General features: G+C 43.0%; 1 protein-coding gene across 7 annotated transcripts in view; it reads right to left on the bottom strand.

Moving 5' to 3' along the window:
* The window catches only part of CAPSL (calcyphosine like), a 48,155-nt gene that overhangs the window by 9,879 nt on the left and 23,443 nt on the right, over positions 1-14,833 (bottom strand). For 6 of the 7 annotated variants that reach the window (XM_070245944.1, XM_070245942.1, XM_070245941.1 and 3 more), the window contains exons 2-4: positions 12,042-12,178; positions 2,872-3,049; positions 2,375-2,584 (exon numbers count right to left, since the gene is read on the bottom strand). In XM_070245944.1, coding sequence (XP_070102045.1) covers positions 2,375-2,584; positions 2,872-3,049; positions 12,042-12,178 — 525 coding nt within the window. Of the gene's footprint in view, positions 1-2,374; positions 2,585-2,871; positions 3,050-12,041; positions 12,179-12,379; positions 12,471-14,833 lie in introns of those variants that run through there. The other variant, XM_070245943.1, reaches the window with a different exon arrangement.

The raw sequence follows: 14,833 nt of genomic DNA, 5'->3' as shown, positions 1-14,833 counted from the left end.
ACCCCATTAGGGTAGGGTTTAGGGATAGGATCAAGTGAGGAAACTCTGCTTCACACATGACTTGGTTGCTTTCCTACCTCCATCCAACGGGCTTCTGGCACATAGGCTGACGGGAGAGCAGATTGTGGGGACAAGACCTATGATAAATTCCATGACAGCTGCAAACCCCAGTAACCTGTATGACTACTTGAGAGCTTAGCCTGGATTCTTGAAGATCCCAGATTTGAGCATAGTCCTTGGCTAGGGAGCATTCTAACTTTCTGACAGCATTCTAAATTCTTCTTACTTGGATATCAACTATATTTTTTAGCCATAAATGAGCACATTGGCTTCAAGTGTAGCTATGCTTCACCATAAGAAATCTAATTGTGCAAAACGGCTCAATTTGGATAAGATAAGTTAGGGGTTAAGATTCTCTTTATAATTGAATTTACCATGGAGTTTCCTTACATCAACCGTTTCTTGTGCATTTAAAATATGATTTAGCATACAAAAGTTTGAATCACATATCACTTTTTGGAAACATTTTCATTGTGTCTATTAAATGAGATATCCTTATGAAGGTCTTAGCACAATGCCGAGTACACAGTAAGTGCTCAACTAATGTTGCCCAGATCCATAACGATGCTAACGGAAGTTCATGTACATATTATGTTTAGTAATCAAAAATGGGCACTTCTTAATCGATCAGAGTCAAGAATCTCAAATATGAATGTGATTTAGAGTCATCTGGGGCACTTATTAAAACTGTAAATCCTTGAGTTCCACCAAAAAAAAAAAATGGATTCTGTAGTTCTGTGGTGCAGCCAGCCATCTGCATTATTAGCCTATACCTTAGATGGTGCTCATGCACAGTCAGAGTTGGGTATTAATACATGGTCCATGGTATTAAGGTGACATCAGATGTTGCAACTGCTAAAATCCCTAACATTTGTGAGTATTTGAGAAGTTAATGTGGCTTGTGAAGATGAATGCGAAAGAGGACGGGGTGGGAACTTTAAACCAGCTGAATCACAGCTACTGGCTCCCTTGACTCGGGTTAGAGAAAAGGGCAGCTGAGGTTTCCCCTGGTGACGAGGAGGAACCACCTGCAGAAAGGAGGCAAACACACCCTGGGATCCCATGAAGAGTTGGGCTAATTTGGGGAAACGGCAGTTGACTATTTTTCCACTGCCATCTCAGAGATCAAAGGCCAGCAATATTGGAAGAAAACATACGGTTTCGTTATTTCTGTCCCTAAGCATTTGGCTGCCCTACAGAATCTAGACCTTTTTTTATCCACCTCTGCAATCCCTTCAGTCTAAAATGGAGGGTATATCTCTGTCCCTGGCAGGAAGATGTCAGCAGAAAGGAAAGAAACGTCCCCTTCCTATCCTCTTCACCATTGCTAACAGGACTCACCGTGAAGTCTCATGGAAAAGGCTGGCAGGAATTCCCTTTGGAAAGAGAAGGCTTATTTCTTTTCCTGTCACCACCATCTCTTCTTCCCACCCACTGTCGCTCTAATCCTTCCTGTGTGACAAAGGGGTTAGGACAACCTTCCTCAGGGTCTCCTGCTGCCGACTGTCAATCAAGGAGAGAATTCCCTTCCCCATCACCACAGCCTTCAGGACATCTGAGATCAGAACCAATCCTGGTTAAAACTTCCATTTATAGCTGTTTGGTAAAAGACAGAGGACAATTTCATCTCAGCCTGGAAACAGTAATGGAGATGTAATTCCTTATCCTACCGAGCTATACATTTGTAACTTAAAGATGACAGTTAATGGAGATGGAATGGCTGCTTTTGTTTTTAAGTTCACTGTAGTTTAGCAATGCAAGTTAACCTCAAAGTCTACTAAAGATTAAATCAGAGTAAATTCTGTTCTCTGGTATTCCCTTTACTGAAAGCTTCCCTTAAATGGCATTTCCACATAGCAAAGTGTTATGAGAAATGATGTGTATAACGATGTGTCTAAAAGACACTGCAATATTCTGAAATGCCTTGTGAACCACATTCCAAAAAATTGAATTACGGTCTCATTTTGAAGTTAAATGTGTTTTACTACAGTCTAGTTCACTGGAATGTAGCTAGCCATGTATGGTAAATATGGCAACTGTGAAATGGAATGTTTAATCAAAATACTGCATCCTCTAAATGATGGGTATTGAGCCTGATGTGGATCTCCTACCAACATATGTGGGCACACAAACACTTTTTTACTACATTAGTTCTCAACTTTCCAGATGGTCCCTAAGGAAATATTTTACTTCTCTTCTCTTCTCTTCTCTGTTTATAACAAATATGGTAGAAGTATTTTTTAAGGCCTTGAACCCATTTACAATTACAAATTGGATAGAAGAAATGTCGCATATATTAAGCTCTTTTACTTACCAATCCATCTTTGTCATAGGGAGAATCAAAATTATCCAGAAATTTCCTGAATACTTGTTCCTCCGTCCATTCTCCATTTTGGTACTTTGGATGGTGTTTTGCATTGTACACCTCACGAAGGTCTTCAATTGTTATGATGCCATCTCCAGTTTTGTCTAACTTCCTAAAAGCTTGCATAATTACCTCTTTTCTGGCTCTAGACATTGGAGGCTAGACAAATAGAAAAAACACATACACAGATGTGCATGAGCAAATGAGCTCTTTTGGTACCATACGTGATGAAATATCTTATTCCTCTCAGTGATGTGAAATTGTTTGCGTGCTGCTAAATGATGTGAATTATGATTGCTCTAAAATGTCTCTAAACCTGTTCTCAATCTCCTGCCCATCACCTCCACAGTGTACTAACAACTTCTGAAAACGAAACCTCAAAATAGCCAACCAAAACCATGTGAAAGCCAAACACGGCATATACACTGATTCATGGGGCCACTTACTCTTAACGTGAGAAGAAATTCGTTGAAGTCTATTGTTCCATTTCCATCCTTATCAAACCTCCGGAAAAGCTCTTCTGCCTCTTCCTTTTCCATGACCACAGCATAATCGTTCAACCCTTTCACAAATTCTTTAAAATCAAGGGTTCGGTTGTTATTGTCATCCATAATTCGAAACACTCTGAAGAAAATACACACACACGAGAAAAGAAAAAAAAAAACCCACAAAGAACAAGGTATTAGCATAAAGAATTAAAAAAGAAAACCACTCTCAAAGTTTTTCAAAGTAAAATATAGAAGTCTTAGATTCTTCCCTGTACTCTCCTTCCAAAATTGGAGGGCCCCTTCCCAGCTTCTTGTAAAAGAAAACAAACCTTTAAAAAAAAAAAACCGAGGGCTTGGCCCGGTGGTGCAGCGGTTAAGCGCGCAAGTTCTGCTTCTCAGTGGCCCGGGGTTCGCCAGTTCGGATCCCGGGTGCGGACATGGCACCGCTTGGCAAGCCATGCTGTGGCAGGTGTCCCACATATAAAGTAGAGGAAGATGGGCATTGATGTTAGCTCGGGGCCAGGCTTCCTCAGCAAAAAGAGGAGGACTGGCAGTAGTTAGCTCAGGGCTAATCTTCCTCAAAAAAAAAAAAACAACACCATTCATGAACTGTATGATTCTCAGTATATGACATTCCCCAAAAGGCAACTCTATAGAGACAATAAAAAGATGAGGGGAAGGGAAGGGAGAACAGGTGAAGCACAGGGAATTTTTAGGACAATGAAACTGTTCTGCGCAATACTATCATGATGGCTACACGACATTATGCATTTGCTAAAGCCCATGGAAATTTAGAGTACGAAGAGTGAAGCTTAACATATATAAATTTTTTTTTTTTAAAGATTTTATTTTTTCCTTTTTCTCCCCAAAGCCCCCCAGTACATAGTTGTATATTTCTCATTGTGGGTTCTTCTAGTTGTGGTATGTGGGACGCCGCCTCAGCGTGGTCTGACGAGCAGTGCCATGTCCGCGCCCAGGATTCGAACCGATGAAACACTGGGATGCCTGCAGGGGAGCGCGCGAACTTAACCACTCGGCCACGGGGCCAGCCCCAACATATATAAATTTTTTAAAAAATTAGTTAGGAGGTCAGGGGACCCCAGGAAGGAATGCAGACTGTGACAAGAGAGTCTACCTGTATTATAAAAGTTTAAAACAACCTCACAGAAGGGAAGGGGGAATGTGAAAGTACCGACTTAAGTAACTTTGGAAATAAGCAGAGTCTGTAAGATTAAAGGCAAAAGAAACTGCACATAAGCACTGAACTCTAGTTAATAAAGATATTTCCCACAGAGATATGAGTTAGCAATTCTGATATTGCTATACATGTATATTGGAATTGAACAATTATATCAATTACATTGAACAATTATATCAATTATAGTTGATATTATAAATTCACATTTAGCTTAATATAGACACAGGTGATTAAATATAAAAATATTTATAGATATGTATATATACACAGGTTAATATACACACATATACTTCCTTGTTCCGTCAGCTAAGAAGACCTAAAAGTAACATCTGAGTAACAACAAGCAAACTGAGAGCCTAGATTTTAGTTTCTAATACAATTCTCCAATAAAAGAAACTGGGCTTACAGAAGTAAACCCACATATTTATGGGCAGCTCATTTTTGACAAAAGAGCCAAGAACATACAATGGAGGAAAGAAAGTCTCTTCAATAAATGGTGTTGGGAAAACTGGACAGCCACTTGCAAAAGAATGAAAGTAGACCCTTACCTTATGCCATACACAAAAATTAACTCAAAGGGAGTTAAAGACTTGAACATAAGACCTGAAACCATAAAACTCCAAGAAGAAAACGTAGGCAGTACACCGCTTGACATTGATCTTAGCAGCATCTTTTTGAGTATGTTTCCTCAGGCAAGGGAAACAAAAGAAAAAGTAAACAAATGGGACTACCTCCAACTGAAAAGCTTCTGCACAGCAAAGGAAACCATCAACAGAATGACAAAACAACCTACCAATTGGGAGAAGATATTTGCAAATCATATATCCAGTAAGGAATTAACATCCAAAATATATAAAGAACACGTAAAACTCAACAACAACAACAACAACAAACAATTAAAAAACGGGCAGAGGGGCCAGCCCCATGGCCAATTGGTTATGTTCACACGCTCCGCTTTGGCAGCTCAGGGTTTCACTGGTTGGGATCCTGCACATGGACCTAGTACCATTCATCAAGGCTTGCTGGGGCAGTGGCCACATAGCTCAACTAGAAGGATCTATACCTATAATATGCAACTGTGCACTGGGGGCTTTTGGGGAGGAGAAAAAAAAAACCAAAAGGAGGAAGATTGGCAACAGATGTTATCTCAGGGTCAATCTTTAAAAAAAAAAAGGGCAGAGGATCTGAACAGACATTTTTCCAAAGAAGAGATATACATGGCCAATGGGCACATGAAAAGATGTCAACATCATTAGTGTCAACATCACTAATTATTAAGGAAATGCAAATCAAAACCACAATGAGATATCACCTCACACCTGTCAGAATGGCCATTATTAAAAGTCAAGAAATGACAAGTATTAGAGAGGATGTGGAGAAAAGGGAACCCCTGTACACTGCTGATGGGAATGCAAACTGGTGCTGCCACTATGGAAAACAGTATGGAGATTCCTCAAAAAATTAGAAATAGAACTACTATACAATCCAGCTATACCACTTCTGGGTATTAAACCAAAAAACACAAAAACACTAATTCAAAAAGATATGTACACCTCTATGTTCATTGCATTATTAGTCACAATAGCCAAGACTTGGAAACAACCTAAGTGCACTCACAGATGAATGGATATAGAAGAGGTGGTATACATATACAATGGAATACTACTCAGCCACAAAAAGAGATGAAGTGTTGCCATTTGCAACAACATATATGGACCTTGAGAGTATTATGCTAGGCGAAATTAGTTACATGGAGAAAGACAAATACTGTATGATTTCACTCATTTGTGAAAGATAAACAAACAAACACATAGATACAGAGAACAAATTGGTGGTTACCAGAGGGGAAGGGGAGTAGTGGGAGGGCAAAAGGGGTAAACGGGCACATGTGTATGGTCACAGATGGCAACTAGACTTTTGGTGGTGAACACGATGTACTCCATACAAAAGTCATAATATAATGAAGTACCTCCCAAATTTATATAATGTTATAAACCAACATTACCTCTAAATAAATAAATAAATAAAATTTTATAAAAGGAATCGGGCTTCTTGGAGAAATGGCTGATTCTAAGATTGGGGCAGGAAATAGTCAAGATGAGCTTGGAGTCTTTTGTACCAGAAAGTAAGAAAGTGCCCCCCAAAAAAGACTACATTGATGGGAATGGGGATATGTCAAAGGGACACAGGGGCCACTGAAAGAGCTCCTAAGGCCAAAGCTGGAACAATGTGAGCAGTAAAAACAAAGTAGCGTTGGATTATAGCCCAAAGTAAACACAAATATCCATGAATCCATATTGGTTTAAATAAATGTGGAAGAAGAGATGTATTTCTCTATCAGAAGAATTCCAAATAAGTTATGCACATCCTTTGCCCTCAGAGAGGAAAAGCATACTCCCCACTCCCTAAGTGTGGCTCTGCAGAAAGTCTTCCTTCCAAAGAGTACGATATGGAAAGCGGGAAAAAAAACTAACTTTACATTGGAGAAGCCAGACAAACACCATCACAGTCAGGTGATCAAGGTCAAGATCAATAGTGATAAACCTGTTGACAGTAGACGTCCTTGTTATGATGTGAGGAAAATGGCACTTTACTTCTGTGGTCCCCAAAACCCATAACCCTAGTCTAATCATGAGAAAAACATCAGACCAATTCCAACAGATGGACATCCTACAAAATACTTGACCTCTCAGGGTCATCAAAAACCAGGAAATTCTGAGAAACTATTGCAGCCAAGAGGATCCTAACCGCCAAGTAAATATAATGCAGCATCCTGGATGTGATCTTGCAACAGGAAGGGACATTAGGTAAAAACTAAGGAAATTTCAATAAACTATGGATGTTGGTTAATAATAATGCATTGACACTCATCCATTAATTATAGCAAAGGTACCATATTAAGAAGAATGTAAATAACAGGGAAAATGGATGAGGGGGCATATGGGAACTCTCTGTACTATCCTCTCAATTTTCCTATAAATCCGAAGATGTTCTAAAAAGTAAAGTCTCTTTAAAAAATTAATACATGTAACATTTTTCAAGCCCCTGTCTTTGCTAGTAGATCCCAAATCTTCCCATCTCCCAATTAAAGGAAAGCAGAAACTGCACATAGATGCTTTGAAAACCATATTGTATTCTATTTTTCTTGATAAGGTCTCCATAATTTAGCATAAAACGTAAATTTTTTTTCATTTGTTCAACATACATTCACTGACTACCCAAAATGTACAGACACCATCCTAGCTATAGGAAGCCTCCATATGGGAACATGCCTCTTTATTTCCAGCTTTGCCTGATTGCCTCCAAACATGGGGGACCCATCTCCTTTTCTAGAAAAGAAATAATATATTTTCTAATTGTGTCAAATGGTAACTCTCAAGGTCCTTCATTGATCTCATCACATCCCATTGTGACCTCCGTCTTTGCCACATAGTCTCTCGCCCTCCACCATCTATCACTGCCCTCAGTACAGCCTTGAGAGGTTTTTATTTTGCTGTCAGTCTAACACGTAAATAGAGTTCTTAACTGGGATTCAGAAAACCTGGGTTTGAGTCCCAGTTCTGCTACTAAAACGTGACTTAGGCACATCCTGCAACTTCTCTGGGTCTCATTTTCCCATAAGAGACTAGTTGGTTGATCTTAAGTCCCTTATTAATGCTAAAACAATGTATAAATATCAAGTCAAAACTCATATTTTTCTCCATGTTAGTTACATGTAAAAATGACAGATTCTTACCCCTTTGTATCTCACATTTCAGTTAAAAAACAAGACTTTGATTAAGGAGATCACACAGGCTAGAACACAGGCTCCAGGAGGCCAGAGATCCTGACTGTTTTGTTTACTATGAAGTAGTCGCTCTATCAATATTCATTGGCTGGATGAATTAATGAATAAATTAATTAATGACCAAAGAGAAGTGCTACAGGAAGTGAACTGATCAGTTTCCTCGTAAAACATAAGTAAATTTGGAATAAGCAATGTATTGTCTTAGTCAGTTCATGCTGGCTTAAACAACAAACACCTCTTTCTCACAGTTCTGGAGGCTGGGAAATCCAAGACGAAGGCACCAGTAGATTCAGGGTTTGGTGAGGGCCCTTTTCCAAGTTGCAGACTGTTGACTTCTCAGTGCGTTCTCACGTGGTGGAAAGAGGGTTAGAGAGCCCTCTGGGGTCCCTTTTACAAGGTCATGAATCTCATTCATGAGGGCTCCATCCTTATGACCTATTACTTCTCAAATGCCTCACCTTCTCATACCACCACACTGGGGGTTAGGATTTCAACCAATTAATCTGGGGGGGGGGGCCACAAATATTCAGTCCATCACATGTATTATTAAACCACTATGGGGAAACTTTGGCAAACTTAGCCAAGAAAATTCCTATAATTTCATCAGTCCATTTTCCTAGGGCAACCAGCCCATTGCTTTATTCTCTCCCATCCTAGTAAATATCCAACAACATGGGAAAAAACAAAAACAAAACAAACAAACAAAAAATACCACCGTGTGTTATTCAATAAAATTCACAATTGGTTAGGTACCTACAATGTGCCAGATACTGCATTAAGCCATATGAGGAGAAATGCAAAGATGAATGAGACTCAGTCTCTGCCCTTACGAAACTTATTGAGGTTTCTTGAAGGGGGTCAAAAGGTAAACAGAAAAAAACAAATATAAATAAATAAATAAATTTCTTGTAATAATGGGAAAAAAAGGTGGTACAGGTACGGGAGTTACTGTCACCCCATGAATAAGGGCCCGGGCTGGCCTTCCTCCTAACTCCCTCACTCCACAGCCACCCCTTAATGGTGGGGTTATTTTCCCATTCTACAGATAAGGATACTGAGGCTCAGAGCACAGCTGCCACCCTTCCAGAGTGGAAGGGGGTGATTTGAACCTGGAGCCATCTGAGCTTCTTGCCTCAGCAGGCTCTGGGAGCCAGGGTCCTGGTGGGATGTGTCAGTGGCGGGGGTGGGGTGCAGTGCACACTCAGGGTCAGGCACAGGTCGAGTCAGTGTGTCTAGAGGATGTGCTAGCCCAGAGAGGAGACAGGGAAGGCCCAACCGCCCTAGAACAGGCTGAGAACTAGGGGAAAACGGCAGCAGATCGAGGGGCAGGACCACAGCAGGAATCTGGGGCCTGGTGTCCCGCGTGTTCTCCAGGCTGGGCTGTGACACAGAGCATGGCCCTGAGCGTATTGCCCAGCCCAGGCAACCTGCCAGCCCAACTGTGCTGCCCAAGGTAAAAAAAAAAAAAAATGAAAGAAGGAAACTTATTGAGAGAGAAAAAGAGAACCAGAAGGATGATCAATAGTTTTAAGTGAAGGGAGAAGCCATGCATTTCAGACTGACAGAAATTTTTATGGTATTCTTGGGGCATCTGAGGTAGCTAGAGGACTGTTATAAAGGAAAAAATAATGGAATTAAGATGGAAAGTTGGGTAGTGGCAGAATCTGAAGAATTCTGAATCTCCTTAAATGCTTAAGAGTTTGAATTTTATTAAGGAAAGTCATTGAATGGTCTTCATGAGAAGTGACACCAGTACAATAAAATTTTAAGGCAACTCTAGCAATAGCAGGTTGAATGGACTGAAGAACCAAAAGCTTGGAAGCAAAGAAACCAGTGAGAATACCATATTAAGAATCCAAGAGAAAGATGGTGACTCTCCACACTTGAGCAACCGAGATGAAAAAAAGAGACTGCAAGATATTGTAGAAGTAGAGAATCATATGTGTTAGGTCTATAAAATTTCCAACCTAAGGAACTGTAAGAGTGGTGATACCATTGAAGGTAGCGGCTGCAGTGGAAGCTCATGTCTGCAAGAGGGAATGATAGTTTTGTTTTGGACAATAAGACAACTACAGTTATGTGCCACATAAGGATGCTTCAGTCATCGATGGACCACATACACGATGATGGTCCCATAAGATTAATACCATATAGCCTAGATGTATAGTAGGCTACCCCATCTAGGTTTATGTAAGTACACTCTATGACATTCACACAACAATAAAATTACCTAATGACGCATTTCTTAGAATGTATGCCCATTGTTAAGTGGTAAACGGCTGTACATAGAGATGTCCACTGGCTAGCTGGTTAGTTTGCTAGTTATCTAGTGTTCTCCCTCATAAAGACAAGATACAAATTGTGAAACGAGTTAGGAGCTTAGGAGAGGGTTTGATGCCAAGAATGTGGCAGAAGGCCAAATGAAGCCAGAATAAAGAAGAGCGAAGTAAGTCAGGAGTGAGTGGGTAAGACGTTTAGTGAAGTTAAAAGGTACTGGCATAAGAATCTTGGGAGAGATCTACATTTATGAAGCAAACAGAAACAACTGAGAAAGAACACATATTGTTGAAAACCAGTAGAAGTTGGTTTCAAAAGTGAAGGGGCCAGAGTACTGATAGAGCCACCCTGATCTTGACCAGGATAAAGACTCAAGACAGTGTGGGAAGGATTGTTCCAGGGGCCAACACTTCACAGAAGGTTGAGTGTCCTGAAAGTTGGCAGGTGGTGGAGCCTAACAGTATGGGGTGTCCTTCAAAGAGAGGATTTACAGAGAAGGAGTAAGGAGCAAAGGAGGGGGATACAAACTGAGATCAGGGGTTAGACTGAAGGAGTGTGTTGAATCTTCGATTGACCCCAAGGCAGGGGCAGAAGGGAAGAGACAGCTTCCACTGGAGGGGAGAGATTTAGGGACCGTCAAGACCAGCAAAGGGGAGGAGGCAAGGGCACATTCAAGCAAAAGGCCCCAACGAGACAGTGACTGTTCACAATAGACTGGCTCACAGTGGAAGGGCTGGTAGGGGGTGCGAGTTGGAAATGGCATAGGTGGCAGGGGAATTCAATGGAATGGACCAGAGAGTGGATGAGAGGGTGGTGGTGCTGAGGGGTCTGCAGAGGACAATGCTGTGGACCATGATGAAGAGGTGGAGGTTGGAGGATACAGTATTGAGGGGAAGTGGACTGGTCTTCCAGTTGGACTACGACAGCCTGGCCACCAGGGTCCATATGCCCACACTCTGGGCTTCTGACAGAACTGGGCTTAGTCTGAGACTTGGGACTATTGAAACGGACATTCTCAATGCTGAGTACCTTGCTGGAAGTGAGGCCTTCCCCAGCATCTGGATGTGAGGTTGGATTTCCCTGCCGTAGGAGGGAACTTCTGTAGAAGTTCAGAAGCCACCCTGTACTTCTGTAAAATACACCTTCTCACACCACAGAGAATCCTGTTTCAGTGACTCTCAACCTCTTTAGTCTAAGTCCTCCATGGGGCCTGGAGAAGCTTTGTTTACCCATGAACCCATGGCAGGCACTCAACGTGGTCTGTTGAAAAGAGATGATGCACAGGACCTGCCCTCAGGAGGCTTACAATCTCCTTTCCCTTGGGTTTCTCAGTCCTGAGGACTACTCACCCTATCAAAGGGCCGGGGTACAGGACCTACAGAGTTTGGGATAACCCAATTGGCAGTGAGCTGTGAATTATGCCACAGGCAATCCCAGGGCCCCTGGAGGTGAGCAAGACATGACCGTCTGAGAGCAACACTCCAAATTTTGCAGTCACATCTAAATCACTATTCCTTCCTCCCTCTCCCAACCCGACCTCTACTGTCACAGCTTTAGGGAGTGTCTCTCCTTGGCCTGCTAGGTGTCTCTAGTCCCTGGGTATGCTTCTCGCTTTATTTCAAGGGGTTCCAGTAGCTGCAGTCTCTTGTAGCAGACATGGGCCTTGCTGAATCTGGGACTAAGAACCGAAAATTGTTATAAGGGACCTCAGAGATCAATTCTCCCTAACTCTTCATTTTACAAACAAGGAAATTAGACCCCAGGAGGAAGTGACTTGCTCAAGGTCACGCAGCTAGTGTTAGCCTCAACAGGCCATGTCCTGCCTTTCTCCTCCATCTCCCTGCCACCCCATGGCCCGAGTCATACCTGCCAAGTCCTTTGATGCCTGCGGAGCCCCTGGCCAGGCACTGCAGTCGGAGTCTTTCAATGGGGTCGGTGGCCGTGGTGAGCTTTTTCTTGGCCTGGATCGCCATCTCTCGGTCGTGGCGTGCCGTCCCCGCCATCTGAGAGGGGAATCCACAGCACATTAGCAGAGCTCAGGCCTTCTTGCCTGCCTCTGGCTGGGCAGGGCGACAGCACCCTCTCTGCGAGGAAATTTACAGCCAGCTTTCTCATCCACTTCCCGAGAACAGTCTCAAACCTCCCGGAATTTCTAACTTTCAGCTACACCAACTGTGTGCCTGGCATATGTATTACTTACTTACCTAGTGCTGAAGCTGTCTGATTTCTCCAGCCTGGACCATAGTTTAAATACACTATCCTCTAGTGTATTTATCATAGTTTAAATACAAATATCCTCTGATATGCTCTCATCTCTCTGAAGCCCTCCTCTGGCCATAAAATAATATCTCATTTCTCTAAACTCTTTTTGAGCCAATCTTATATGCTTTATTCTTTTATTGAAAATTCTCCATATCCCCTTTGACTTCCCACTTAATATTCTCCTCTTTGGTGTAAACACTAATTTTTGTTGCTCTTGTGTTGTCTGAGATTCTCAAATGGGCTTTAACAATTCCTACCAGTAACTAGTATGCTTTCCTTAACTGGTTAGTGTCCAGGAACACCTAAGTAGGTTCTCAGGACAGAAAATAAAGGATAAAGAGACACTATTTGTTCTCCTGACAAATAGATTTATCTTTTTTCTACAGTTTGGTGTTTGTGTTTTATATAATCAGAAATAGGAGAGGGGCCGGCCCAGTGGTGTAGTGGTTAAGTTTGCACACTCTGCGTCAGTGGCCCAGGCTCACAGGTTCAGATCCTAGGACTGACCTACACACCACTCATCAAGCTATGCTGACGTGGCGTCCCACATAGAAGAACTAGAAGGACACACAACTAGGATATACCACTAGGTACTGGGGCTTTTGGGAGGAAAGAAAAAGGAAGAAGAGAGAGGGTGGGTGTGGGAAAGCACCACCTCCTCAGAGGTCCGTGAGTCACGTGAAACCCCTGCAGCTGGACGTCGGTTCTGAGAACCTGCACAGCAGTGGAAAGAGCGCTGGATGGGGAGCCTGGAGACCAGGGTTCCAGTCCTGACTCATCAACCCACTCCTGGCAAGGTCTCTCGGGACCTCCGAGTCCTCCTCCTCTGTTAAATGAAGGAATTGGATTAGATGATCTTTAAGTTCCATCCTTGCTCCAAAAAACCACTAATCTTCATATGAACCCACTGACTCAGTAAATGGGGGATTCTAAAAACTATTTTCTTAGTGTGAGCTGTGATTGGAAGGAGCAAGAAAACTTGCTGGATATGCAAAGAACAGTACACAAGTTGCAGAAAAAAATGGTGTTAGAATGGTTCTGCCCTTGACTCAAGGGCTCCCCCACTGGCCGAATGCTGGCACTTCCCCTGAGGGCCACATTAGGATGAGATTCTTTTCATCCTAAAGGACAACCCTCACATTGGTGTCCTCTAAGGCTGTTCCCCTCCAGTATAAGCCATAAGGTCTCCCCTACAAAGTTCTCATCATTTAACTTTAGAGAGGCAGGGTCTCAGACTGAAGATTGAGACCAGAAAAGATAATTCAGGGATGCACTTGCTTAACTGCCTCATTTCTGACAGCACCTCCAAGAGCCGACTTATGGGTCCCCTCCCTGCTCTTCATCCTGATTCCCACCATACGGATGAAAATGGGATTCTTCTCAGAGAGTTACTCAAGGAAGGAGGCCTTCGGCTTTTCTGTCCCAGCTGAAGAAACCGCTCTGCCTAAAGCTATATGGAGCCTTCCTTGCATCCTCCAGCACCCAAAGCAGAGGTTTCCCGGAATCCCAGATGGCCGTACACACGGCTCTTAGAGACCTGCCTCGCCACTCCTGTCAGGCAGGTGCGGAGGCACTTTCCACATTCTCATCCAACAAGCACACCTGTGGCCCAGATTATTTGCCTTCCTGGCAGCGTTAGCTGTCTTACAACCTGCATTTGCCCGTTACTACTTTGTCACCTGATCTCAAGCTGACAATTCCCAGAGCTTGTCCTAGGTCCAGCCCTAACTCCACTCCGGCAGAATCCCTCAGCCTCAATCAGAATCCTGTGTTCATGTACAAGACCACCAATTCACCATCTAGCCATTTCCGGCTCCCTCGCTCGTCCTGGCCTGAGGCACTCCCTGGCCCTGATCATATTCTGCTAGTGGCACCAGCCCCGGCCCCACCCCACCCCTCCCAGCACGGGAGCGGGAGCTGGCAGCACTTCAGGGTCTGCTCCTTCCTGGGAAGTCATCTTTCCTGTCCCTTCCCCTCACTCAGTGCTATTGCGCAGGGGTTGTGCCCAGCCGCTCACTTTCCCCTCCCCATTTCCACTCCTTCTCCCCTGCCTTTTCCATCCTACTCTACCTGCTCTGGTTTTCCACACCAGCCATGGCAGCAGGTGGGGAATGGACAGAGACGTAGACTAAAAACCAGTAGTGGGGAGAGTAGTAGGCTCCCGGATATGAGAGAGACAACAAGAGAAACAACCCCTGTGGGGCCCTCTGCACCCTTCATGATGATATTAAAAACCTCATTTGCTAACACTGATTGTGCCGCTACTATGTGGCAGGCATGTAGCAAGTCCTCACAAAAACTGTAGGAGCTGGATTGAAAACAAGGACTGAAACAAATGCACATACACCCACGTTCACAGCAGCACTGTTCTCAATAGCCAAGGGGTGGAAACAGCC

Source organism: Equus caballus, chromosome 21, assembly GCF_041296265.1.
Source record: "Equus caballus isolate H_3958 breed thoroughbred chromosome 21, TB-T2T, whole genome shotgun sequence".
Taxonomy (NCBI): domain Eukaryota; kingdom Metazoa; phylum Chordata; class Mammalia; order Perissodactyla; family Equidae; genus Equus; species Equus caballus.
This window is presented reverse-complemented; position numbering and strand designations above follow the sequence as displayed.